At 47.2% G+C, this 27,976-nt stretch overlaps 1 protein-coding gene and 2 long non-coding RNA genes across 4 annotated transcripts in view; 2 read left to right on the top strand and 1 right to left on the bottom strand.

Moving 5' to 3' along the window:
- The window catches only part of LOC144613165 (uncharacterized), a 127,460-nt gene extending 124,797 nt beyond the window's left edge, over positions 1-2,663 (top strand). The window contains exon 5 of the long non-coding RNA XR_014135377.1: positions 966-2,663. This is a non-coding gene — a long non-coding RNA (uncharacterized LOC144613165). The remainder of the gene's footprint in view (positions 1-965) is intronic.
- Positions 2,664-13,774: 11,111 nt separating this feature from the next.
- Positions 13,775-19,645, bottom strand: LOC145712502 (uncharacterized). Of its 2 annotated transcripts, none has more exons than XR_014135375.1 (2): positions 19,541-19,645; positions 13,775-18,962 (listed from the first exon to the last, which is right to left on the bottom strand). It is a non-coding gene; the product is annotated as an uncharacterized LOC145712502 (long non-coding RNA). The 2 variants fall into 2 exon arrangements; XR_014135376.1 differs by having other exon boundaries at positions 13,775-14,276; positions 19,541-19,630.
- Positions 19,646-19,660: 15 nt separating this feature from the next.
- LRMDA (leucine rich melanocyte differentiation associated) overlaps positions 19,661-27,976 on the top strand; it is a 1,023,158-nt gene continuing 1,014,842 nt past the window's right edge. The window contains exons 1-2 of the mRNA XM_081790523.1: positions 19,661-19,764; positions 26,050-26,150. Of these exons, the coding sequence (XP_081646649.1) occupies positions 19,735-19,764; positions 26,050-26,150 (131 nt within the window). The 5' untranslated portion in view covers positions 19,661-19,734. The remainder of the gene's footprint in view (positions 19,765-26,049; positions 26,151-27,976) is intronic.

Raw genomic sequence — 27,976 nt, 5'->3', positions numbered from 1 at the left:
GGTTCTCCCCAGGCCGGGTGGGGCCCGGATTCCGCACGGACGCGAAATCGTGGCCTCCGGTGTCCTCCAGCTTTGAGCTTTGGTACGACTCGGAACCAAGCGCGACCCGCCCTTTTACGCACTCTTGCTCCAAATCGATAGGCCCAAATGGTCACTGCCTAAGCACGGTGGAGCCAGGATTGAGGGGTCGTTGAAGTGGCTAAGGGGGAAATGTCTGCCGGCTGGACCCCAGGTCCTCCTATCTTAAATGCCAGGTTCAGCGCCTGGTGATGTCTCTGTCTCCCAGCGTGTATCCGGGAGAACCCCCGAGGCAAGACAATGTTGGCCGTTCGGGCCGAGCCTCTTCCAGCAATCACACCAGGGTCCGAGGTTGAGGGTATCGCATGGGGCCCACCTCAGCGTGCTCGGTGCCCAGCATTTCAGGACCTGTGGCTCCCACCTCGGGTTCCCGAAAGCCCCCCCCTAAGTTGTGCACACCTTCCACAGCCAACCTGGAGTAATAATTATTTCCATATCCGGAAATATTGTAGCGATGCAGTTATTCAACTATCTATGTGCCCGCTCTTCTTAAATGTATTTATTTCACCTCTGCCACGACGCAGATATTTAAAGAGGTACACATACTGCACCCCTCAACGTAGCGGAACTCACTCTGGCTATAGGAAACATTCACTGGGTGGTTATTTGGACATAAGGCTATCTTGAGTCCAAATTACACTCAAGCAGGAGCTGTAAAAAAACACTTGCTCTAGAATTTTTTCAACCTGACTGTGTGTGTACACACCAAGAATTTAATAATATTTTATATCCCTCTATAGGTCTAAATATTCAAATGTTAGGTTACATGCCTTGAAACCGGAAGCGATCTTCCGTTCACACTGGACCTGGTGCTGTTTGTATAATATTCATCTCCCTGCACTTACACATGAATCTTGATCTAATAAATTCAACCTTGTCATTTTTAGAATCGACGGGATTTCTCTGCGGTTTGCGCTGCCTGCATCCGAATAAATTCAGCTCTCAGGCATCCGGCAGGAAACGGCTCCCGGTTCGAGTGTACGCAGATGCATCGGCCCAGCACGGGACTCGGGGTGGCTCCTGGTGATCACGCGGCCGCGCTGGACTATCAACGCTCTCAGCCCGGGAGCTGCCCCTCACTTCCCGGCAGTGCCAGGCAGCCCCCACCCCTGGTGATGCTTCGGCCCTCGCTGGGCCGAGTCCGCCCGCGGCGAAAACTGAAAGCAAATTCCTCGGCAAATGATGCCCGAACTTTCTTCGACGCAAGTTTGACACTATGATTCGGTGGTCACTTAGGGAGGACTGCGCGCTGGTATGTGCGCGCGCAAGGTGTGGGCGGTGGGCTAAGAAGGCTTGGGGCAGCCGAGCCTGGCCCGAGGCGAACGGCTAGGGAAGGCACCTCCCCTTCCTATTTCTTGCCAACTCCTCGCCTCGGTCGGTAAGAATAGTTTCCAAGGTGTCGCAGACGCCCAGGATGTGTTTGTGGGGATCGCACCAGGGAGAAGGAAGCTTTGTAAAAGTTGCAGAAACAGCTTTGCCCCGAAGCATCCGCCCAGTAAGCCTCAAGGAAGCTTGAAAGCAGCTCACCTTCCCCGGGGCGGAATGCCCAGAGATCGGCTTTGGAAGCCCCCAGCCCAGTCCTCTCCCCTCACCTCGTACCCGCACGTAAATAACCTCCCGCAGCCTGCGCTGGAAACTTAAAGCGCCGCGCCGCGGTTGGCGGGCGAGGCCCGGACGCTGAGCTAGCCCGCAAGGCCGCTCCTCTGCCCGCTCAGCCCCAGCCCCTAAAAGAGGCTTGCACTGAGGGGAGAGGACGAGTTTGGATTCAGCTCTCGGTCGGCTGCCTAGACCTTCACTGCCGATTTCCCAACTCCCTGGAGCAGGCTCTTCCCCCTGGGAGGGGAGGTCTTGGGGTGCTGGCGAGGGCGCAAAGTGCGCGCGCGGGCCGGCGCGGGGGTGGGGGGCGGCTGCAGTTCTCTCCGCTGGGCCTGTCGCCGGGCCGGCCGCGGCGGGTGAGTGATGAGGGCAGAGAAGGGCGCCCATAAATCGCGGGTGTCAGGGCGAAAAACTCTCTTTATTGTCTGCGTGATGGATGGGCCCGGGGACGAGACACCAAATACTTCGTATCGCCTTTAAATGGGAACACATTTTCCGCGGCCATAATTCATGTTTTTTAAATAGAAAGTTTGAAATGTTGCCTATATTTCACCGTCCCTGACATATTTATGAATCGCTCCCTGCATGCAAATATCATTATTTAAAGCGCCGGGGAGAGCTGGGGGGGGGGGGGAGGGGAGGAGGCACGGCCCCCTTGGCGTGGGGGTGGTGAACCGGGAAAATGCTATGGAGGGGTGGGGGCTCTCCCTAAAGTGCGGACAATGAGGCGCGGGGGGGGGGGGGGGGAAGCCGTATCCGGAAGCCGAACGCACCGGGGGCTCCCCTCCCGCAGCTGGACCCAGCACTACCTCTCCGGGAAGTTTGCGCGGCCCGGGACGGAGGACAGGCCCCGGCCCCCCTGCGGGGAGACCCGGGGCATTTTGCTTCCTTTTCCGAGGCCCGGATCCGAGCCAAAGACACTTTTTCCACGAAGAAAATTTAAAAAAATTAATAAAAGAATTTCACAAACGCAAATAGTAACAACCAAACACGTTTCGTGTTCTTTGCATTTGCATTGATTTTATTGATTTTCATTCTGCAAACCTCACATTGTGTGCTCCCGGGAGGAGCGACTGTCAGACCCCAGTCGCCGCAGGGAGTGGGTGGGGGGGGGATAACCATCCGGAGCTGCAGCCCGGACCCAACCAGCTCACCACCTTCCAGGCACAACAGAGCCTGCGCAAGACGCGGGGACACAAACGAGCTGGCTCTCAAGGTCTGGGGGCTTCAGTCCCGCCCCCTCTGCTTCCCCAGTGCAATGTAGCGCTCCTGGGGTCCGCGTCTGCCCACCCGGAGCCCCATTATCAATACAATCGCTTTGGAAAAAAGCTGGGGACGTGCCATCAGCCTCTCCCTGGCCCGTCCATTCAGGGAAGCACCCACACCTGCGTCCTCAGTAGCCGAGTCTTTACCTGTGCGGTTCCCCGCGGCGCCTGCGGCCGCGCTGGTAACAGAGGAATGGAAAGGAGGACGGGGGACTGGGAGGGACAGAGAGCACTGCCCGAGACAGCCAGATACGCAGACCCGGGTCCTCTTCTTCGGACCTGGCGTTGGGACTCTGGCCGAACTCCCTCTAGGAGCCGAATTGCCCCGGGAAGAGCGGGCCGGGCGACCAGCTAGGGGAACCGGTCTCTGGAGGGAGGGGCGGGCCCGGCGGCACTTCCGCTGGGGGCGGGGCCGAGGGCTGCGGCGCCAGCCCCGCCCCTCCCCTGCGCCGACCCGCCCCCAGCCCGTCAGGCTCCGCCCCCGCCGGCTGGGCTGCTGAATCTCAGGCCCCCGCCCAGGGCCTAGCGCACAACCTGGGACTCGTGGGACGGAGGTGGCGGCTCCTCTTCCTCACCTGGATGTTCTATGTTAGGATTTTTTAAATCACGTGAACACAAGCACACTAACAACCTCGGCCCAAACTCGCATGTAAGATTTTGTCAAACTTTGGTCTCTTGGTAGTCCTGAGACTTTCCTGGCCCAGCGACTCTCAAGCATTTTCTGGAATCCGACCAGCCCTACCCTGGAAGACAGTAGTGTCCTTCAGGACTAACAAGAACAAAAGTTAACACTTATTGAGTGTTCGCTTTGTGTCAGATACTAAGAACTGTGTATGAATAGTGTCCTCACAGCAAGTCTCTGAGGTAAGTACCACGAATACCCCATTTCACAGATAAAGTAATTGAGGTACGGGAGAGAAGAAATCGGTCTTGCCTCGCTCCCATTTCATCTATACTCTTTTCCCTTCTTTTCTTCAGATCCTCAGTATCCCAATCCATCACTCCGGGGAAATCTTGCTGGGCTTTTACTTACCTGTGGAGGGAGTGTCCATGGGTGGGTTAACCACATCTACCTGCAGCTGAGGCCTTGCTGAGACGGTCCTGCACAGAGATGGGGGAAAAGTATAAATGAGATGGGCTCAACTCAGCCCCCAGCAGCTCCCAGCCTGATGGGGAAACCAAACCAGTGAGCATCCTTCCTTTTTTCCCTGTAGTGCCTGCCAAAGCCAGAGTGATCTTTTTAAAAAGCGTATCACTCCATGTTTCTCTTCTGCTCAGAAGCCCCAGGTTCTCATCGTTCTTAGGATCAAGTTGAGCCCGTGGCCCCCGGGTCTCTGAGGCTTGACTTGCCTCAGCTTGCCTTTCTGCCTTTCTGTGTCTCCTTCTCGCTCTCAGTCTGAGTTCCTGCTATCAACGATTGCCTGCTGGTTACTCAAATGTGCCATGCTACACCCTCCCTCGGGACCTTGCTAATGCTTTCCCTTCTATCTGGAATGACCTCTGTCCTTCTCTTCACCTGGCTCACTACTCTTTTTCATGTCTCAGCTTTCACACCACTTCCCTGCACCCTCCCACTTGGTACTGAGTTAGGGCTCCTATAACCCTCTCTCAGAGCACTTACCACACCGGGGATTTCCTGTTGAGAGGCTGTCTCCTTCACTGGATGGTAACTCCAAGGGGGCAGGGATGGGGCTATTCCTTCAAGGAATGAATGAAGAAAAGAGCATTTGTATGTACCATCAACTGTGCTGAATGGATGAACAATCACTTTTGGGGCTCACTGCACCTTGGGGGGGGGCACCAATAAGTATTCTCCATAGTCTCAGATGTTTTCAATTTAATAAGGAGGATAAAACCTCATGAAAAAATTATTATTTTGAACCAATATGTGGTAAATATCAGATAAGTCAATGCTCGAGGAGATTGGAAAAGAGAAATACCTATGTTTTTCCAGCCATTTATTCAGATTTTCAGAGTGCAAGATGTGTTAGCTGATACATGTAAATGGAAAACACTGCCTGCCCACCCATGACCACTCCTCCCATCATTCAGACATATGTGTCTCAAGGCTGTAGTCAGGTCTCCCTTTTCTCTTTCTCACTTCACATATTATTGCTATCACAGTTCAGTACTTTATTAGGTCCTGACTGAACTACTGCTACCAGAACCTTCTAACTGTTCATCTCAGCCTCTCTTGCCTCTAATCCATTATATGTACTCTTGCTAGGTTAATTTTCTTGATCACATCATTCCCTTGCCCCCAAATCTTCAATGGCTCCCCATTGTCTACATGAAACGCTTGACTCTTGATAATGTAGTTCTAAACTCCTTTCAAAAGGAGTTTTAAGTTACGTCCCAAAATTATAAAAAAAACATGTTCACCAACCAGCAAAGCACTCAGAGATATTTAAAGACAAACTTTATGATCTCTCCATCTCCTCTCTATTTCCCACCCAGTCTCCTGAGATATCCAGTGTTAACAGCTGAAATGTAACTTCTGTCCCTTTCTCCACACCCACCATGCTCATATAAACTATGCTCATATATATGGGACTATTATGGGTTTAAAAAAATTTTTTTAACGTTTATTCAATCTTGAGAGACAGAGTGTGAGCAGGGGAGGGGCAGAATCCAAAGCAGGCTCCAGGCTCTGAGCTGTCAGCACAGAGCCCAATGTGGGGCTCGAATTCATGAACTGTGAGATCAAGACCTGAGCCAAAGTTAGACACTCAACCAGCTGAGCTACCCAGGTGTGAGGTTATTATGTTATTGCTTGTTTATACAAACAGTGAATATATGAGAGTTATCTGTTGCTCGTTCTTTCTTGCTAACAAATGGGTCTATAGATATAAAGGTAATTTATTTATTTTTAGCTCCATAGCATTCTGTAGAATGAAGATATCCGCTTATTCAACCATTCCCCTGTTGATGGTTATAAAGGTTATCAGTTTTATTTTCCACTAACAAAATTTCTTGAGTCTATATCCTTGCAGTCAGTGATTTTATTTCCATGGGATAAATTACAAAAGTGCAGCTGCCTATACCCCAGTCAAATCTAATTTCTTTGTTCTTGCCACATGCCCTGTGTTTTCCCACTCCTTGTGTTACCTTTCCATGGAATCCCTTGTCCCCTATGCTGTGCATCCAACTTCCAATCCTGCAATGCCCAAATCTGATACTGGAATTTAGATATGCAGTTCAATATCCACCTTCCTCCTTTTTTTCCTAAGCTTACCGTTGTAACAGTGTTCTGGGCCCAAGCAGTGTTTTGTGATTGGTGTAGACCAGTCATGACAATCCTAGTTTCATCTCTTCCAATTCTTGTAGCTGGGGAAGGCCATATGACCCAGTTTTGCAAATGAGACACGAGTAGAAGTATGGAGGTGGCAAACCAGGAGGGAAAACCTTGGGAAACACTTTTGTTTTCCTGATCAAAGGAGACGATGCAGATATTTTTACACTTCCCCTTCCCCTCGTTCTCTTTTTTAAACATTTTTTTAATGTTTATTTTATTTATTTTTGAGAGAGAGAGAGAGAGAGAGAGCATCATGAGCAGGGAAGGGGCAGAGAGAGGGGGAGACACAGAATCTGAAGCAGGCTCCAGGCTCTGAGCTGTCGGCACAGAACCCAATGTGGGGCTCAAACCCACGAACTGTGAGATCATGACCTGAGCTGAAGTTGGATGCTTAACTGACTGAGCCACCCAGGTGCCTGGAAGGATTGTATTTTAGAATAGCCAAGAGTCACTTGGAGTTAAATCTGGTCGTATCTTTTAACCTTCAGTGTCACTATAAACTATTGCATAGTGGATATGTTATGTTTGTTTGTTTGCTTGTTTACCTTTTTTTGCCTGTCATCTGAATCCCCTTCCTGTTTGTTGTAACGCTGGGCCTGCTTCCAACTACAAAAGCTGGAGGGACCACATTCTCCCTCTTCTACCATTCAGCTCAGGGCTCAGCTGAGCCCAGGGCTTACCTTCATTTGAGCAGATCATAGCACTTTAGCATGTGGTGGGCTCTGGGATCCAAGTGCTTGGTTCCAAAGAACAGTACTGCCGCATTTCCTAGATGTGCGGCTTGGGGCAAGGTTTGAGTTTCCTCCTGTGCAAAGTGGATGCAATAATGATACCTACCTCTTAGGTCAGTGGGTAAATTAAATGAGACAATGCATGTGCCTGGCACATAGAAAGTGCTCAAAGAGATGATGATGATTATCCCCCTGTGTTCTTTCTTACCTCTGAATCCTTGCAGTGCTCTTGGTGCCATTCATCTGACACTTAATTATCTACTAATTGATGATATCTTTCATTAGCTATTTAAATTTATATTGTTGAACTTTGTGTGTGTGTGTGTGTGTTCAAGTTCTCAAGTAGATTTTAAGATCCTTTAGGCCTAACCAGATGCCTTCTTTATATGCCTAACTCAGACTAGCAGAGGGCTAAGTTAAAGTAGGCATGAATGAACACTTATTAAAATGAGTAATAAAACGTCCAATGCCAAAGAAATCCATGATTTCTTTTAATCCTGACAACAATCCCATAAGGCATGTAGTGTTATTCCCATATTGCAGATGAGGAAACTGAGGCTAATCGAGAGGAAGTCACTTGCCCAAATTCCAAAGGTTAGTGCTCTTTCCTGCCTCACAATAGCCTCCTTCAGCTTTCAGAAATTCTGGCAATGCCTCCCTCGTACGCTCGAATTCCCAAATTCACCTTCTCTTCTAGCCCCTTTCAGCATCCCTGCCAGCTCTAGCAATCTTTCCATGTGTCCATGGGGAGAGATGTTGGAGATACATCATTAAATGAAAAAATCTGGTTATGAAAGAGTAAGGACATGCACACACCCACAGTTAATGCACATCACCTAGAATGCAGGCTGCCAGAATGTCTGTGTAATCGACCACTATCTTAGGGAATGGGATCGTGGGTGATGGTAACTTTCTTCTTGTTCACCTGTAGTTTCTACTGCAAACATTTGTTGCCTTTATAAACAGGGAAAAGACAATACAACTTTTGTTTGCTTGCTTGTTTAATGGAGACAATGATGCAGTGCCTCCAGAACTCTCCTTGTTTTCATGCTCCTCCCAGTTCCCTTTTACTGAAATGTGCTCCCAATCAAAGCAACTAGTTTTCTCTCCCTCCTCTGAGCCAGGTGGGCAGAGGCCCATTCCTGGCACTTATTAGTCACAGGTTTGAAATGCAGGGGAGGGTTGGGGTGGGAGAAATGATTGGTGTGGGGTGGGAATTTGGGGATTCTTTTATCCTCTGCATCTCAAAGGCTGACAGGCTCTTGAGGGGTGGAAATGACTGGTAATTAGTGAACCTTCTCTGCTGCACACACTAAAGACACACTTCACAGTCTCTGTGACCTCTGCAGCCCGGTGAGGCTTTGTTATGTAGATGCTCTTAATTGGGTGAGTCACTTACTGCAAACAGCTTCAGGAGAGAGCACTGTGGGCTGTTTCAGGGAGGCTTCTTACCAGGGGTTCTAAACTCAGAAATTGGGGGGCTTGACAGCAGGGGCCTCTAAGTAACTCCACTCCAACCCATTAGAAGTGAGAAGTGATCCCATGGTTTGGAGTCAGCATGGTGAGCTTGGGGGAGTGTTAAACTATGGCCTTCATCTTCTTCCGCCCTTTCTCCCTCTCTTCTTCAGTTTCTAGATCACTTATTCTGGGCAAAGCTGAGAATATTTTGAGATATAAACTGGGTTCTGTATATTCAAGGAGTTGAACTCATAGTTAGGACAGATAAAAATGTACATAACAACACCATATAGCAGGAGTCAATGCCAGGCACCTGCAAGAGGCTTTACTATGATCTTTCAGACTCTGGAGCAGGCACTGAGGGCTGGTGCATTGGAGAAAGTTTGTCAACAAGGGTGACCAGGATTTGGAAGGAGCTATGGGGAGAGGGATTCCCAGGATGAGGAGACTTTATGAACGAAGGTGTCACCAGGTCACTGTCACACCCAAAGTCATGGCTTCTAGCACACTGAATTTGGCTCAGATGTCAGATGCACTGAGTGCAGTGAGAGAATGACTCAGCAGGTCTTCAACGGTGCCGCACTTACATTGTCACATGCTGCTGTTGGTCCTAGAATATCTTATCAGCTGCTTCCTCTATAGGAGCACACAGTGCATATGGACTTTTTAATTGCATCAAGCCCCCCACCCCCACAATGTGGTATTTTGGTGAATGGTAGCTCTTTGCAGTCTCTCCTTTCAGGCCCTTTCCACCCTTCATGGGCGGGGGAAGGGTTGGGTGTACTTTCACAGCCTGTGAGGACACTTTCCTGACCCTACTCTCTTCTCCAAATCTGTTTTCCTACAACTGTCCTGCTGACTGCCCTACAAAACAAATGTAACCACTTTATTCCCATTGTGCTCAAAGCGAGGCCTATATAGGTCTTTAGGTCCCTTCTGCCCTCCACCCTGTCTCTTTTGCTCTCTTCCTGTCTTCAGTGTTGCCAATGACTCCCCTGCTGTTAAATCCAGTGGTTAATGCTTTGTCCTTTATTTACTTGATCTTAAGTAATACTGGACACATTGATCACTCTTTATTCCTTTTATTCCTTAACATTTTATTTATAACATTTTTGAAACTTAAGAAAAAAAATTTAAAGAACAAGATAATGCCCATTTCCTTTCACCTGGATTCATCAGCCGATAACAGGTTGCCACATTGGCATGCTCTCTGTCTCTCTGTCTCTCCCTCACACACACACATTATTTTCTGAACCATTTGTAGGCTGTAGGCAACTTGTTTACCCCTAATTTCTTCAGCTTGCATCTTCTAAAGAAAAGAACATTCTCTTATGAAACCACAGAACAATTAGCACACCTAAGAAAAGTAATGTAATATCATCAGTAACATCAAATGGTTCAAATGTAAACATTCCTGACTCTCCCTAAAATGTTTTTTTAGATGTTTTTCTTTTTCCTAGTTTCAATATCCAATGAAAGATCATGTATTGCTCTTGGGTGTCATGTTTCTTTAGTCCATTTTTATCTAGAACACTCCTCCCTGTTCCCCACCCCCACCCCCCATGACATTGACATTTTGGTCAGTCTAGCTCAGTTGTGTTGAAGAATGTTTCACTTTCTGGATTTGTCTGTTTCCTCCTGAGTAGATTCTGGTTAAACATTTTGGCAAGAATAGCATGTAAGTAGTGTATACTTCAGAGGCCCATACACCTCAGAGGCCCATATTGTCAGATTGTCTCACTCTTGGAGATACTAAGTTTGGGCTCCTTGGTAGAGTTGTGACCACCAGATCTCTCTACTGCAAAGGTACAGTTTCCCCTTTGTAATTTATAGGTAATCTGTGAATTCCTCTTTACCCAATGCTTTCAACATTCCCTGATGGTCCTTGGCTCAATTGTCATTATTATGTTGGAACCCCATCTTTATCAATTTTTTTCTTGGCTTCCAGAGTCTGACTTGCTTTTGGTTCTTCCTTACCTTTGCAGCTGCTCATTCTCAGTCTCTGTGGTTCCTCCCCTTCTCCTTGACCTCTCGCTGTCAGTGCTCTAGGACCCAGTCTTCACATCTTTTTCATCCTGTCTCATGGCTTTAAATGCCATCTAAAAACTGAGGAGTTCCAAATTTCTAACTCTATCTATATCTGCTTCCTTAACTCTACATTCATATACTGACTGCCTCCTTGACCTCTCCACTTGCATGGTCTCAAAGTCATCTCAAACTTCTTAGGTCCAAAAGTGATCCCTTGATCCCCACATCCCCTAACTTGCTCATCCATTTCAGTGTGACAGCTTTATCCTTCCAGTTGCTCAGGTCAAAACCTTGGAGTTACTCTTGTCTCCTGTGTTTCTCATGCTCTCCATGTCCAATCTATCAGAAAAATCTGTTGATATCATCTTCAAAATATATCTAGGCACTGTTCACCATCTCCAGGAGTCCTATAGTAGTCTGTTGTCTGCTTTCCCTGCTTCTGCCATTCCTTCTCCACGGTCCATTCTTTTTTTTTTTTTTTTTTAACGTTTATTTTTTTTATTTTTGAGACAGAGAGAGACAGAGCATGAACGGGGGAGGGTCAGAGAGAGGGAGACACAGAATCTGAAACAGGCTCCGGGCTCTGAGCTGTCAGCACAGGGCCCGATGCGGGGCTCGAACTCACGGACCGCGAGATCGTGACCTGAGCCGAAGTCGGCGCTCAACCGACTGAGCCACCCAGGCGCCCCTCCACGGTTCATTCTTCTTAGCACAGTAGCCAGAGCAGTTTTTACAAAATGTGGGTCCCTTGTTCAAGGCTCCCCAAGTCACTTGGAGTACAAGCCCCAGTCTTAGTCTCAGTCTCTCATGCCCTAGATGATGTGCTTCCCCTCCCCTTGCCCCTGCCTCCTGATTCCACTTGCATTGCTCTTCTTCTTATTCACTCCTCTCTCCACTTTAGCCACACTGATATCCTTGCTTTTTCCTAAGCCTGCCAGGCACTTTCTTTCCTCAGGGCCTTTGCACTTGCTGTTCTGGCTGCCTGGAACATTTCCCCCCTAGATGTGCACCTGGCTTTTCCTTGCTTCCTGCAGGTCTTGGCTGAAATATCACTTACTTAGTGGGGCTTTCCCTGATCACCCTGTCTGCCCCCTGGGACTCCTTTTCCCCTTTCTATGCTCTATTGTTTTCCATAGCACTGATCACCTGCTGGCATAATTGGTGTTTACTTGCTTATTATCTCTCCCCCTACTGAAAGTAAGCTTCACAAGGGTAGAACTTTGTTTTCTTTATGGCTCTGTCCCCAGAGTTTAGGTTAGTGTCAAGTATACAGTAGGCACTCACTATATATTTAAGAAATTAAAAAAAGTTTTTTTAATGTTTATTTTTGACACACACACACACACACACACACACACACATACACATACACAGAGTATGAGTGGGGGAAGGGCAGAGAGAGAGGGAGACACAGAATCCGAAGCAGGCTCCAGGCTCTGTGCTGACAGCCCAGAGCCCGACTCAGGGCTCGAACCCATGATCCGAGTGATCACGGCCTGAGCCGAAGTTGGACACCCAACCAACTGAGCCACCCACGTGCCCCTCAATACATATTTTTTTAAAAGAGAAGAAGCATCTTATTTTATTTCAAAAATATTATTTATTTATTCTTTCATTCATTTATTTATAGAGAGAGTGTGGGAGGGGCAGAGAGAGAGAGAGAGAGAGAGAGAGAGAATCCCAATCAGGCTTTGCATTGTCAGCGTATAGCCCAACGCGGGGCTCAGACTCTCAAACTGTGAGATCATAACCTGAGCTGAAATCAAGAGTCAGACGCTTAACCAACTGAGTCACCCAGGTTCCCCCCTCCCCAATATATATTTTTTGAATAAATGAATTGAATGAATGAATTTCTAGTACCTTAGCATAAGCTATAAACCCTCTGCGTTCTAAGTAGGTACTGACGGTCTAAAATTTCTGCATTCTCTACTGGCCACTGGTAGCTATTGCAGTAGATGGGAGACCTGGGTGTGTCCCAGATTGGGATTCAGAGGTCCGACTATAGCAATGAGATGGGATCCATGAATCCAGCATTGGTGTGTCTTGTGTGTATGCAGTTACACATATAGTTATGTGTTTTTGTGTTTGTGAGAGTCTGTGCCAGTGAGGTTATGTATAAAGGTCAGTGATCCTTCTGTGTTTTCTTCCCCAAGAAAACCCACAGACACTTGATAGGGCTGTAGAACCTCTGTGTGCCCATGAATGCCTCTGCTTTTAGCTGCAGTATCTCAAGGCTTCAGCCCACCTGTGCTTTGGAGGAATTAAAAGTCTGGTGCAGGTACACCTGGGATACCCATCTTTCTGGCTGGGGTGACACTGGGAAGCTTGAGCTCAAGTTCACCATTCAAGCACAAGCAAGGTGACAACACAGCAATGTGAGATTAACAGAACACTCTATAGCTTTTGCATTTGCTTCTCCATCTGCCTGCAAGATCCTTCTCCTGAGTCTTCTCATGGTTGGCTCCATCTTATTACTCAGACTTCAGCCCAAATGTTGCTCCTTAGAGAAGACTTCCCAGAACACTTCATAGCTGTCTGGGGCTGTGCAGTTTGGGACCACAAAACTATTATGAGAGGGGCTAAAGTCAGGCTTGTGCTCTGCTCATCAAGGATTTCACAGGAGAAACGCTCTGAAAAGCCTGCAGAGACCTTGGATATTGTATCCAAATTAGTACCCCCTCCCCCACCTCACATTGTCTGCTTTTATCTTCATAGCGTGTGTCACTGCTATCGGAAATTATGCATTTCTCATACTTGAAATTATATTATCTATTTACTTATTACCTGTGTCCTCCCACCAGAATATAAGCCTCAGAGGAATAAGGATCGTATCTGTCTTGTTCCTTATTGTCTGTGCCTGACACCTAGTAGGTGTCAAGAAATATTTAGTAGTGAGCACATACTCTTGGGGAGGTGTCCATACTTACTTGTGTATATTTTATTTTAGTAGTAAATTTCTCCTTAGATCAGTTAGTTCGCATGTAGGGAAACTGAGGACCTCAGGAGTGAAAGGCTTCAGCCATGGGCACCCAACTAATGGTAGCAGAGCTAGGTCTCTCGAATCCAGGGCACTGGCCATTACAAGACTTGCCCAGCACTTCATCTGACCCTCAGCCTCCTGGTACTGGTGGTTTCAGGTGCAGCTGACACTTGCTTTACCCCTGGCTCAGAGCTGCAGACAGACCTGGGGCTCCTTTTGGAGAAATAGGAAGAGACTCTGAATTAATACTGGTAAATCATGCCAGAACCCTCTTGTGTGCATTATTATTATTGCCCCCCATATATTCTAAAATAATCCCTGTAAATAATTATAAAAATAAATCTCAGTGACAAATTTTGTATTTTATTTTATTTCCAGGAACACATTTATTCATCATAATCTCTTCAGGGGTAGGACAAATTGGAGCACTGGGTAGTGAATACAATTTGCAAATAGGCAATATAAGTAGAGAGAAAATTAATATGTATTCCTCAGCACTCTAAAAGGAGAGGAAGAACATTAATAGCCATTTCCTTGAAGATATAACTTTGAAAATGTTATTTCTGATCCATCAGTGTGGGGCTCCATATGAGGAAAACGGTTACGATGTGACAAGAAGTGATTAGATGTGAAATGGCATCTTTCTGGCTCTCTTCCCCATTCTCTTCACCATCTTCTTACTGGGATGTAGGAGGAGTCCTGTTTTATTTTCTTCAGAAGACCAGAGTTCTGGCCCAGGGTCAGCTGCTCATTTGCTGGGTGACCTTGGGCAAGTCCCTTCCATGCTTCAGGCCTCAGTTTCCTCAATCAGTAGTTGGAGTAAATGATTTCTAAAGCAGCCAAGTCTGGATGGATGATCACAATACAAATTACGTGGGGGTACTTGAGGAAATATGCATGCTAGGGTAGCATCTGTGGGATTAGAATCTCATTTGCTGAGTCCTATACTTTTTAATTGAGGTGGGGGCAGGGGGCTGTTCCTCAACCTCCAAATGGCAGAACCTCTCCAAGCCAAGTTGGGATTCTGGAAAAGTACCTGGGGCTTAGACACTGCTTTCCTCTCCCCCACTGGACAGTACAAAGTTGAGCAGGTTCTTCTGGTCAATGTTCCTTTTCCTTCTCAAAAGTCCACTATGAGCTCCTGTCCCCAAGTCAGAGATAACTTCCCTCTGGGCCCAGCCAAGGACTTGGAGCATCCAGTAAATTCCAGGCAAATTGGGAAATAAGATTTGTTTTTCATTGCTTTTTTCAGATTTGTGAAAATGATGCAAAAAGATTAGCTGGTAGCAGTTCCAGTTATAAATTCTCTTTTCCTGACCCTTCCATCCAATGTCCTTCCTTGTTTTTAATTACAAAGGCAGGGTATGCATGTTGCAAAAATCACAGAAGATATACAGTGAAAAGCAGAAGCCCCTTTCCTATTCACCTTCCTCAAACCTACTCCCTTCCCCACCCCCTGCTAATGTTTGCATTTTAGTTTTTGTTTTTTTTATTTTGAGAGAGACAGAGACAGTGTGAGCAGGGGAGGGGCACACACACACACACACACACACACACACACACAGAGAGAGAGAGAGAGAGAGAGAGAGAGAGAGAGAGAATCTCAAGTAGGCTCTGCTCTCAGCACAGAGCCCAAGGCAAGCCTTGAACCCACGAACCATGAGATCATGACCTGAGCTGAAGTCAAGAGTTGGCAGCTTAACCACTGAGCCACCCAGGCTCCCCTAATGTTTGCATTTTAATAGAGACAACCACCAAATCTTTTAAGATCCTAAGAGAAGGGATCTCAGAGGCACTGAGAATTAATGGTAATGATAATTGTAATAGTATACGGTAATAATAAACTAACATTTATGCAATGAATAATCATGCCAAACATTATGATTGCATTTAATATATACATTTTAAAATGTAATTTGTTCCAGTTGGGAGATCAGGGAGGTGTTTTGGAGCCTAGATCATCCTTAATCCCTCACATACCTGCAAATACTGCAGATAAGGCCCTGAAACCTTTCTTCTTTCTTAAACTCCCTCCTTCAGACCACAAGGAGGCTGCTTCAGCAACAAAGAGCATGCTGTATGCAGACATCCAGATTTTTTTTTAATTGAAATCTGAATGTGGTAAGTCTGAACTAGGGGCTGGGGCATGATTAATTACAGCAATCATCTTAACCTGCCCAGGTGTTGGGCCTGAAAGAAATGAGGCCAGGCTGAATAGAAATTTGACTAAGGATAGGTAGGAATGCTAATAAAACTTTGTTAACTGTCCTCTCAGCTGATGATGCACAGAGTTGGAGGATTTAAGGAATCAGTTTCTGTTTCACTGGTTGTGGTCGACCTCAGAATCAACTCCCTTGATTGCAAATAAACAGGATTTTCCTTTTTGTCTGCAGGAATGCAATGGAGGAAGAACTCTAGGGGAAAGGGCCTTTTCTGCCAGAGAATAATAATAACAAAGATGACAGTAGGAATAAAATATTGCCCTCTTCATCAAGGGTGATAAGGAAACGTCTAGTGGTAAGTAAGTGTTGAACCTTCTCACTCCCCATATGCAAGTGTTAGAGCTCCAGAATTCACAGGCTCGCCATTAGCAGCCCAGGTCTGATTTGAACTTTCTGTTCTGTAGTCCTCATGAGTACAGCATACAAATTGGGCTAAATGTCTGAATTTTGGGTTCAGAAAATAGGATCACAATTTCAGGGCTTCTTGTTGAAATAGTACTGCAAATGTCACAGCACAAATCTTTCCTGAAGTGTATTGTATGTCTCAGCCATGTATACACCCAGTGGTGCCTTGCACAGTGCCTGGTCCTTGGAAGCTGGGGCAGAGGAGTTGTGGGATAAAATGGGGTGAGGCAGGGGACCCCTGCAACTTACTTTCAATTGGCTATTTGGAATGGAGGCAGGGAATTGGAGAAGAATCTGGATGACTGCATTAGCCTTCCCTCCCCCTCAGTACTTCTGGGGCTGAGGCAGAAAGAGTTGTGCTCAAGAAGAAGCCCCAACAAGATTTGTCTCTTCTGTTCACTTTGGTAAACTCCTTGTCTTCCGAAGGAATCATTTGTCTATCTCCTGGGCCAGCCTTATCTCAGTGTTCTTTTGTTTTCCCCCTTCCCAAAGGGAAGGCCATATTACCTGAAGAACTTTACCTTTGCTATTTCTTTCTCTCTCTCTTTTTAAAATGTTCATTTATTTTGAGAGAGAGTATGAGCTGGGGAAGGGCAGAGAGAGAGAGAAAATCCCAAGCAGGGTCCATGACATCAGTGCAGAGCCCATCTCAGGGCTCAAACTCATGAACTGTGAGATCGTGACCTGAGCTGAAACCAAGAGTTGGATACTCAACCCACTGAGCCATCCAGGCACCCCTACCTTTGCTATTTCTATTTAATTTTCCTTTTTGTTCAAGAAGGTGATGAGGAGGTATAAGGATGTCCTCCATCCTCCCGTTCTAATCTTCTTTGATCCAAAGATCCAAATTCTTTTTCTCCTGCTCCTTTTCCCTCCTGTCCTTTTCTCTTCTCCCTTCCTCTTGTTCTTCTGTTCTGAAGATAACTTCCAAAGCTGAAGGGAGTAAGGAGAGGTGAATCCAGTTTCTTTTTAGAGGAGCCCTCCCCCACTGCATTTAGCAAATTTCTACTCTGCTCAAGAACTTTCAGTAGCTCCGTATTGCCATCAGCTTAGATTTCAGACGTGAAGCCCACCTCAATCTGAGCTACCCTTATTTTTTGTGATTTCCCTAGTTATGTGGCCTCCTGGATGTATTCACCTGGTGGACACACGCCAGGTGTTCACAAGAGTGTGTAGGGAGGCATTCTAGACAGAACAATTAAAAGCCAGGCAGAGGATGGGAGAAGTGGAGGAGGAGGCAGAAGAGATAAGGCATGATGGAATTATAAAAGATCTTGGGGTGGCTCAGTTGGTTAAGTGTCCGACTCTTGATTTCGGCTCAGATCATGATCTCACAGTTTGTGAATTTGAGCCCCGCATTGGGCTGTGTGCTGACAGTGCAGAGCCTGCTTGGGATTATCTCTCTCTCCCTCTTTCTCTGCCTCTCCCCTGCTAGCACTCTGTCTCTCTCTTTCTTTCAACAAAACAAAACAAAACAAAAAACAACCAAAAAACCAAAACAAAAAACAGTAAAATACAAATTTTAAAATATCTTGAGGGACATTTTGGAAATTTGGAGCTGTATTATTATTAGTTGATGGGGAGCACTGAAAAATGTCAGGTAGGGTCAACTTGGGCTTTTAGAATGATCACCCTAGGGCTATGTAGAGGAAGGAAAAATAGGGAGGTCTGGAAAAGTAGAAAAGATCCCTGCCTACTTTGGCATCATTGGCAGGTAGTGTTTGCAGAGCAATCTATGTTCAGAAGACAAAGCTGTGTTTGAGTGCAGGGGCATGGATGAGATGACCTCAAGCACCCTCCTTGTGGGTGGCATGTGTATGCATTCCAATTTCATCTTTGAGTAGGTTTAAGCCTGTTTCCACATGTCCTCTCCTGCCAGTCAGAGCCTTTCTAAGGAAGGTCAAGGTGAAAGGTGGGGAGGGCAGTAGGCCTGTCAGGGCCTGGGCCCACTTCCTCCTTTTTGAGCAGGGAAAGCAGACAAAAGTGGACAATAGACCAGAGAGGGTGTGTCCAGCAGAGAAGGAGAGAGGAGCATGAGGAGCTGGTCTGGGGGGCAGTAGATCTTGGAAGATTCCTTTGATCCCCCTTATCTCTGGAGGGCAAGCTTTCTTTTTTGGCCTGAAGGACCTTTTGTTGCAGCATTTCCTGGAACCCCCCAAAGTAAACACAGCCAAGTCTCTGTTCTTACAGCTCCACTGTGCTATGTCGGCTTTTCCCAGCAGAGAGAGGGGCAGGCGGGTCAACACTCAGAGGTCAACACCATTCATTAGAATGCTGACAAGAAGGAAGGGCCCACATTACAATGTGTCGGCACCCAGCCCGAGAGACAATGATGATAGCCACAATATGCTTAACCATGATCATAATTATCATCAGCTGCACAAACGGGTTTCTAAGTGCTGTTTAGACGCATGGAACAATGAAAACAAAAACCCTGTGAATGCTCCCTCCACAGAGGTAGAAGCTACAATTATCAGTAGGTCTACTGAGTTGAGACCTGGAGCCTGGCATGCAGGACTTAGGCACCATTCACCAGGGAGAAGGGAAAACTATACTCATTGGTATGGAGGGAGCAGGGGAGAGAGGTTGGTTAAGGCTGGGCTGGCTCTTAGCTGCAGTGGAAGGCTGGTGATAATGTGACATGAAGTATCTGGTAATAGCTTTGTGCATCCTGGGGATGGAGGCAGCAAGGCAAAAACTCACACGGAGAAAATCTGGTTCCTTTCAACTGAGGACAGGCATGAGCTGCCCACCCAGCTTGATGGAAGAGGCCTGTTGAAGGAGGCAGTAATGACCACCTCTCATTTCCAGCTGAGGGAAAGGAGGGGGGGGGGAGGGGGTGGGGAGCGGCGGTGGAGGAATTTGACCGCAAGGGTGACTTGGAGCATCACAAATACTTTTTCCCTGTGAGGAGGGAGAGAATAAGAGAAACTTGAAATTAGGGGACATCATTGATTCGTCTTCCCTAGGGTTTATTACTGTAAGCTGGGGTGCTTTTAGCTGAGCCAGCACTTTATTTATAGGGAAATTCAATTCCCCCTTCCTCCCACTACAAATGGAAACTCCGCCCATTAGGTGTCCTTCCAACCTCTCAACTTCCCCCTTCCCCTCGAAGTTGGGGAGGGGAGTTCGGGCCAAGAGGCCCCTTCTTCCCACAGTTGAGGACCGTTATGTAATCTGGATTGTGAAATACAGGAAAGGCCCGTTCTCCATGCCCCGGGGCTAACTGCTCCGTGGGGGCCCCCCTCATGGGAAGCCCTCCCCCCAACAGCCCGACCCCCGACTAATGCAGTAGAGCTCTGGGCGTGGAGTTTTTGGGGATGCTATTCCTGTTTCCCTGGCCTCCCAGGGAGTTATGGGGTCCTAGGGCGCCCGGGGGCCGTGGGGAAGTCAAGGGGTCATGCCATTTCGTCTGAGCGCGCAGCGCTGGGCACCACCTGTTGCGGAGCGTGGCGGGGCGGGGTTGGGGGAACAAGGCTCACCTGTGCGAGGGCCAGGCCAAGGGCTAGTGCCCCGCGAGAAGCTGAACCCAGGTCCGGCCACCCGCCCGCGCCTCGGGCTTCCGCCGGGTCAGCTGACTATTTATTGCGGAACTGCGCGCCGGGCTGTGCCGCTTGCTGCTGCCGCGCTCCGTGTTCTGTGCCTGCGCTCAGCGCCGCGCGTTTGCCCGGTCGCCATGGCCGGGCTCGTGGTCAGTGGAACTCAAGTAAGTTCGCCAGGGACGAGCCCTGCCGTCGCTTGGGGCAACGGGCTTGGGGAGGGAGTGCTGGGGCATGGGGCCACCCGAGGTTAGAATAAGGGCTCCTGGTCCAACCACAGGGGGCTGCGTCTGCAGTTGGGGACTCTTTCACGTGTCTAGGCCTGCCCTAGTTTGATGAGGACAGGTCCCATTTGGGGCTTGGCACACCCCCTGGTTGTGGGGGAAGCAAGGAAAGGTAGCCCAGGTCTCCTCCACCTCCTTCTGTCTCTAGTGCTCATTGCTGGGGCCAGCAGGGATGATTTCTCCATCAGTCAGAGAAGCTGGCAGTGCCCACAGCTGATGGTACTTTTTGGGGCTGATAAAAAGTGTTAATTTCTTTCATAATCAGAAGAAAATTACTTTGGCCAAAGAACACTTTAATGTAATCGTCTTCATACTAATGAAATTGTAAACTCTAAATTTCAGGTGTTTTTTGTTTTGTTTTTTGAATGCACCCGGGATGGTGAAAGTACCCAGGGACCACCAAAGACGTGGAAATCATAATGTATTTGTGCAGGCGCCAGGTTTGGGGGCTCCCTTCCAAACTGCCTCCGGATCCTAAACATAGACCCCTTATTCAAGGCAGGTAGAAGGCTAAAGTTCTCCAGTTTTATTTCAGCACCTGATTTATTTTTTTAGTTCTATATTATATAGTTGGCATTCCATGTTACATTAGTTTCAGGTGTACAACATAGTGATTCTACAATTCTGTACATTATACTTTGCTCACCACTAGTGTGGTTACCATCTGTCCCCATATGACCTTATTCCAGTATTATTAGCTATATTCCCTGTGCTGTACTTTTCATCCCTGTGACTTATTTTATAGTTGGCAGTTTGTATTTCTTAATCCCCTTCGCCTGTTTTTGCCTCTCCTCCTTCCCCTCTGGCAACAACCAGTTTTCTGTATTTGAGTCCAGTTTTGTTTTTTGTTTGTTTTTTAGATTCCACATGTAAGCGAAATCATTGTATTTGTCTTAGACTGACTTCGCTTAGCATAATACCCTGTAGGTCCATCCATGTCACAAATGGCAAGATCTCATTCAGCACCTGACTTCCTGTACAGGTGTCTGTGAGGAATGACAACATTCTTTTCAACTCTGGGTGACAGACACCTAGCCTCACTTGCTTTCAGCTCTGTAGTGAAGCCTCAGGTGTTCTTAGTCATTGCTGGAGGGATGCTGGGCCCAGGTGCCTTTTACCTTCTGGAAAAGCCAGGTCTGTCTTTTTTAACCTCTGATTAAGCCAGCCCTCTTCCCACCTTTCCTTGCACACCCTAGAGAAATAGTTCTGAGGTTTTGAAGCTCTCCCCTTGGATTGCCTAAGGCAGGTAGTGTCAGGCACAGTTAGATTTTGAGATTACTTTGGGCAGATGTTTTCCTCTTCTCAGAGTTTGGAAGTGAGAAGGCCAGTGAGGTACCAGCCTGTGGGACAGGTTGAAAGCGGCGGGCCTTATTTATCAGGGAAAAGGGGCTTTTGGGAGTTAACATGCCTGCCTAGAGGGAGGAGCTGGAGGAGAAGGCCTCTTCCCGAGAATATCTCCCCCCACCTCCTCCCCCACTGCCCCACTGTAGGTCTCTGCATTTCAGACCCAGCGTTCTTTGGGTATAGCTTCTTCCAGCTTCATGGAGGACTTGACAGTAGGGCTAAGAACTTTCCTGTGCCTCCTTCTCTCTTCCCTCGTTTCCCTGACTTGATTTCTTTTCCCCCGTGCACCCCTTGCTTTTAGCCCACTCCAGACTGCTCAAAGGTAATCACTGGCCTGTGTGAGGCATTTTGGGCCCTAGGGGACTGTTCTAAACAGATGGAGCTGCCTGGTAAGGACCAGAGAAGGCAGGCTGGAAAAAATACTCCTGGGGTGTTAGTCCCCCTTGTCCTAAAACACCTAGGCCAGTGGATTTGAGTGGCAACCCTGGGGTTTAGGGTCTTAGCATTCTGCCCCTTCTAGTTGCTAATGACGGCCATAGCAAGATATAGTTCCTGAAATGTATGTCACATGGTACTTCTCAAAATTTGGTAGAGCCACCTTAAAGGGGGGTGGGGAACCTTCCCATGAACTCACTGTTGATAGTTTCTATTGCAGTGTTGCTTAGATACACAAACCTAAAACCAGATAGAACCTTTTCTAAGTTGATAGAGACCTATCCCCCAAATAGATGGTTTAAGTGCAAAGACATAAGAACACCATGATGCCACTAAAACAATTAAATGAGATGGATGATGCTGTTTTGCTGAAATGAGGTCTTCTCTGCTTTCAGCCCACTGTGGGCTCACTGCTGTTGCCCTGGGTTTTGGGAGTTGCACGGGCCTATAAATAGCCCTCCCTCCACTCCTCTCTGTAAAGTCTTTTGATTCAACACAAATCTGACCTCATTTGGCCTTCTCTTGGTTTGAATGCCTCATTTATGTCAACATTAAGTCTTCGATTGTCTTTTTCCACTAGTTTAAGATGAAGTAGGGGCATCGATAAAATTGTATATACAAATGCAAACTGGGAATGTGGGCACACGATTTCAGTGCCCAAGAGACCAGGGAATAACCAGTCCCTTTCTTAGGGATATTGGTCCGATTCAACTATTTATCAAGTGGCCACTAGGTGCTGAGGACAGTGCTGTGTACTTTAAATATGTTATCTTCTCTCATTGCTATAAGTTGAGGATAATATGTGACTATTTCATGAGGATTGACTAGGTAACAGGTGGTAGGCATCTAATAAATGTAAGCTCCATTATTTACACTTCTGGATGCAGTTAGTGTTAGACTAGTTTACAGAGGAGGAAACAAACTCCCTGGGATTGTGACCCATCCAGGATAACACAGCTAGTAAGTAGCGGCACAGGGTCTGTTTCCACTCTGACAGTTGTCAGTACTGCAAATTTAAAATTGAGGATCTCCCACCCCTGACTGGGGTCAGGCATCATAAAATAAGTGTCTCTCAGTCTACTAAGAAACCTACCATCCACAGAAATGGCCAGACTGTCCTAACTGCAAGGAGAAACCTAGTCTCCTACAGTCTGGTAACTCCCGGTGGCTTCTGGTCGGAGGGCATGAGTATGTGTGGGGGATTTTGCACAGACCTCTTCCTTTGCCTCTCTGGTATTCCTCCTTGTAGGGTTCTTGATAGGTTTTCATGTCCCTGGTAATGGTGTCCCTTTATTACCATTTCATGTAGGGTGGAAGTCTTGGGATACAGGTGCTATAAGATAGGCAGATGAAAAGTACAAAACTTTGTTCTTCAGTTGAGTCTAAATCAAAGTAATTGACTAAATGAAATGGCCCTTGGTCTGGATGTGCTCTTGCTTCTGTGGCATTGGGGTCTATTAATCTCCATTTCCCTTCTCTTCTTCAAGAAACAAACTGTATTTGGTCTGGCTCTTCTGGCCTTGTTTCTTCCATTAGGTGGTCTGATGCTCCAAGAAGCTTCTTGACATCCTGAGACCTAAGGTCTTCAACTCGGAAGCACTTCTTAAACATGTTTGTCTTCTCATTGGGAGTGTTGGTTGCAGTGCCTGGCAGTGGCTGCTTGCTGCTTTAAGCCTTTTCCAGATGATTTGGACCCTTAAATGTGGTCAGCTTAACTCCCATCTCTAAATGCTCCAGTTTACTGTGTAGGGGTGGGGGGGCAGTGGTGGTGGTGCTGGGTCCAAGCATGCAGATGGCTTATCAAGTTGGTTTTCATACTACATTTTGGAGACTTGATCACTGTGGAACAAGTTGTGCATTAGTTTTCCTGGGATGTCATGTGAGAAAACAAGCTGATGAAAGTCTTGTTAGGCATGTAAGTGGTGTGCATGCTTCATGGTGATAGCTCTCCTTGGTGTTTGTGTTGCCTCTGAAAGGGAATCCTATAGAAGAAAAAGGGGGAGGGGCGCCTGGGTGGCTCGGTCGGTTAAGCGTCCGACTTTGGCTCAGGTCATGATCTCACGGTCCGTGGGTTCGAGCCCCACGTCGGGCTCTGTGCTGACAGCTCAGAGCCTGGAGCCTGTTTCAGATTCTGTGTCTCCCTCTCTCTTTCTGCCCCTCCCCTGTTCATGCTCTGTCTCTCTCTGTCTCCAAAATGTTAAAAAAAAAAAATTTAAAAAAAAAGTTTAAAAAAAAAGAAAAAGGGGGAGCAAATATCCCCCTGTCTATGTTCTGACTCTGTTCTGGGGCTTTAGCCATGCTATCCTGAGGTAGTTTGCAACCTTTCAGCTAGGAAGTTGCGTTTTTGAAGCCCAAACCTGCTGATAGATGCACCACTAGCATTTATTGATGAAGAAAATCCATACCCACACGTGGAGTTGTAAGAACTCCATGGCACCCAAATTGGAAGTACCTATTCCTGGTGCAGGACTTCCTCCAGGCTTTATCATTAAGAAGCTATATAACACTGGGCATGGTGCTGAAGTCTCCCTTTCCTTGTAAAAAAACATGATGGGTTTTGAGAAACTGGGTCTCTACCATATTTAGGCCTTGGTGAGTCTATAAGGACAAAGCTCAGTTTCTACATCTAAATCTCCACTTCTATGCCACTTATACAGATTATTTAAGATCTTTGTGATATGAGATAGTAGTGCACGATGGGGTGAAAGGGATGGGTTTTCTGGTGAGTACCTCAGGCCTGCAGGGTCACTGCGGTGTTCTGATACAGAAACTGCTGCTGATCAAGTGGGTATCCTGAGGGAAATTGAAGTCCATAGGCTGACTGAGGCCTTATATCCCCAGTCTCTTCTTGCTGTATGATTTCCGTCTCTGCTTGGAAGCAGAACTTTGTTCCACAAGAAGTTCTGAGGAAAGACTTGTCCCCTGTAGAAAGGGGAGATTGCTAGATTGAACCTAGAGACCTTTATTTTTTAGCCTTTATCTTCTTGAGTCCAAATTATCTTATTGGAGTCAGCTGTTTTTCTGTCCTTTTCCCCCCACTTTCTCTTCTCCAGATATGAAGTCCCCAGGGGAGTGAACACAAGATACTGTATTGCCAGCAGTTTGCCCCCATTGGATAGGATAGGGTTGAGGGAGGACTTGAGAAATTGGGGGTGTTAGGGTGCAGTGTGATTTTTTTTTTTTTTTTTTTTTTTTTTTTTTTAATTAGGTCGAGTCCTAATGAAAGTGGTGTTTCTGTAGTTCTAGGATGGAATGCTAGTAATCCTCAATGTTCATCCTAATATCTAGAATTCAGTGTGGCCACCATATTCCTATTCTCCATTAGGAAGCATAACCCCCTGGGGAATCTTACTCATTCCAAGACATTCTTACCTGTATGTATAGGAGGATATGCATTTGTAGGGAGAAAGGGTCAAGACTGTAGTCCGTGTGATAGGGTTGAATTTCTACCTCATCATTGGAGGTAGGGAGCCCTTTAGGGAAGTCTCCTATATTTTGATCCATTAGCCAACTCTCACCCATGGGTTTGTTTTATGGGTTTTGGGATTAGTACACTGTGGTTGGATTGGCATCTACCTCTAAAAAGTGGGTTTCAAAAACCTAGTGGTTGGAGCAGTGAGCAAGCCCTCTGACCTTGCCACAATCAGAAGTTCTGGCATCAAATTGCAGTTCAGCTTCTTAATATTTGGGCACACACTAGGTGGTTGATGGTGATGATATAAGAGAAGGCCTAAGGGGAATTGCTCTGCAGCCCTATTGGGGTTGGTTGCAGAAGGATCCCTGGAGGAGAGAGGCTCGGAAGCTGTGGCCACTGTTGTCCTGTCACCTTCAAGTCAACTTTGTTCAGAGTGTGGGGGATATTTTATGCACCGTGGTATAAGATGGGATTGGTGATCTGGGGAGGTTTTCTTGTCCAACCCTGTTTGTTCCAGCGCCCTGCAGACTGAATGCCGGTGAGTGCATCTGCTCTGTCTTTTATGAGGTAATGTGCATAACAGAGTATTTGAGGGAGGGGGGATGGGGAGGAGAGCCAGAGGGGCAGCTGTTGGAAAGGCCTCTGAGCGAGAAGCTGATTGCTGTGATTATATCAACGTGTTCTGATGTGGGAGCCTTTTTGGACACCTGAATCCAGCCAATTTTAGTTCAGTTTCTGTTGTGCTGGGATTAGTCTTCATCATGCTAAGTGTACCAGGAAAGGCGAGCTATTGGCAGAGTCCCTGAAGCCCCCAAAGCCGATTTGATCAGGAAAAGGACACAAATGTGGCCTTCTTGTGTGTGAGGGGCGTGTGTTTAAAGTTGCGGAAGCAATCTTGGGATCAATGACTCAGGGTTGGGAGCAGCTGGGCGATTTCCGTTTGCCACATTGTTTCTGTCCCATTTAATTTCCAGGTGTCCTACATAGGCCAGGACTGCAGAGAAATTCCAGAGCACCTCGGCAGGGACTGTGGACATTTTGCAAAAAGGCTTGATCTGAGTTTTAACCTTCTGAGGTATGTGCCCTTCACAAGATACAGACCAGGCTGGGGAGGCCCAGTCCCCTTGGTAACAGCCTGCAGGTAAAAGTTCCCATCCAGCTCTGCATAGGGTGTGGGGCTCTGAGGGAATCCGACCCCAAAAGTGTGACTATGCTTCAGATGATTCTTTGGTTAGCCTCTTTGTGCCACTGAAAAAGCTGAGTGTGGACATTCTCCACCTCACCTTAGGTCCTACAAGAGGACCGTCATTGTGTCCCTTTGTTCTTTTCCTTTCTCACTGATACCATGTAGACGAGTTAAAATACTCTTGGGGAAGGAATGGGATGGAATCAGAGCATTTTGGGGTGCCCCATCTCCCGAAGATTTGCCAAATCACAGGTAGGGTGTATATATGCGTGCTTCTTTTTTTCTTTTTAAATGAATTGGAACCTCAAATATTTGTGATTTCTCCCCGATGACATTCAATCCCAGATGGAATTACTACTCCCAGAGTAATTCAAACACTGATGGCATGGGACGGGGGAGGGGAACTCTAACAACTGCCTCAGTCTTGGCAAAAGCTAAGTGTGATCTTCTATATTATTCCATTGGAAAATGCAGATGGTTCCTTGATTTCTTCATAGAAGGTTACCACTTGGGACTGGTTTAGGGGCTTGGAAGAGAAGCTAGAGGAACTTGGAAAGCAGATATCAGGGAAATGAATAAATGAGCAGGGTTCAGGATGGTGGCTTTTCCTAATGAGCTGGTTCCATGCCGGATTTTTCTCATAAGTGTCCCCTTGAGAACTGTGCTGTCCTCTGAATGGAACAGACTGTTGTGGGGTGGAAGACGAGAGGGGACTCAGGCACTTTCATGCTTCCATGCTCTGGAGTCTTTCTCTCCCAGACTTTGAGTCCAGACACTTGGAATTGAGAATTTGAGAGAAGATGGACAAAACTCAGGTAATTAAGGCACCAGCGGGTTGAGGGGACTTTGAGCCAACAGAGCCTTTTGGGCTGGTACTCCCAGAGATGCACTGTCTTCAGGGAAGGGGCATCCAGGGTGTTAAGAAGAACGTGGACACTGTGTACATGCTCTCCCTGACTCCCAAAGGGTTTGTGTGCTTCTGGGAAGATGGGGAAACTGAAAAGTCACAAACTAACATGTAGTGATGAGAGGGTGCCAAAGAAAAAAAAACTGACTAAAGATATTTAAGGATGATTTTTGGTCCCAGTACCCAAGGAGAAGACAAAGTACACAGCCTGGACATGTGTGCACCTTAAAAAGTTCCCCATTGCAGACTCTGGGAAAGCATTTCTTTGGGCATTGGAGGGACTTCTTTCTGTGTGACTGGCTTCTAGAGGCTTGGGGTGTTGTGGCTCTGGCCACTGCCACCTTGCTGGTGGGAGCCTGGATGTGGGTTGGAGGAGGCTGTGCCCCACGAGGGAGCATGTCAGCAGGGACAGGTCATGGGACTGGGCTGTCAGGTCTAAGGAAACAGAGCTGTCTTTGTCAAACTCGGAGGCCCTGCCTTGCCTCCCTTTGGCAGAGAAGAGGCTGGACCCTGGGAGTGGTAGGTGTGTGTGTGTGTGTGTGTGTGTGTGTGTGTGTGTGTGTGTGTTGAGCAGAGTCAGCAGTGAGAAGGGGCTCTGAGGGTCTGGATCTATAAGGATTTGTAGGAAATGACCAGTCATAGAGGCAGGGTAATCCAGTGAGAGGAAGTTTGGTAAAAACGATTTGGAAGAAGGGGAGTTGTGAATTTGATTCCCCTTTGTTGAGAAAATTTCTGTTGAGGTGCTATCCCATTTGGTCAGGAGCCTATACTTGGCAGATGGTCAGTGCCATACTGGGTTATAACTGGA

The sequence above is a fragment of the Panthera onca genome, chromosome D2, assembly GCF_046562875.1.
Source record: "Panthera onca isolate mPanOnc1 chromosome D2, mPanOnc1 haplotype 2, whole genome shotgun sequence".
In the NCBI taxonomy this organism is placed as follows: domain Eukaryota; kingdom Metazoa; phylum Chordata; class Mammalia; order Carnivora; family Felidae; genus Panthera; species Panthera onca.
Note: the sequence above shows the minus strand (reverse complement) of the source record. Positions and strands in the feature narration are given on the sequence as shown.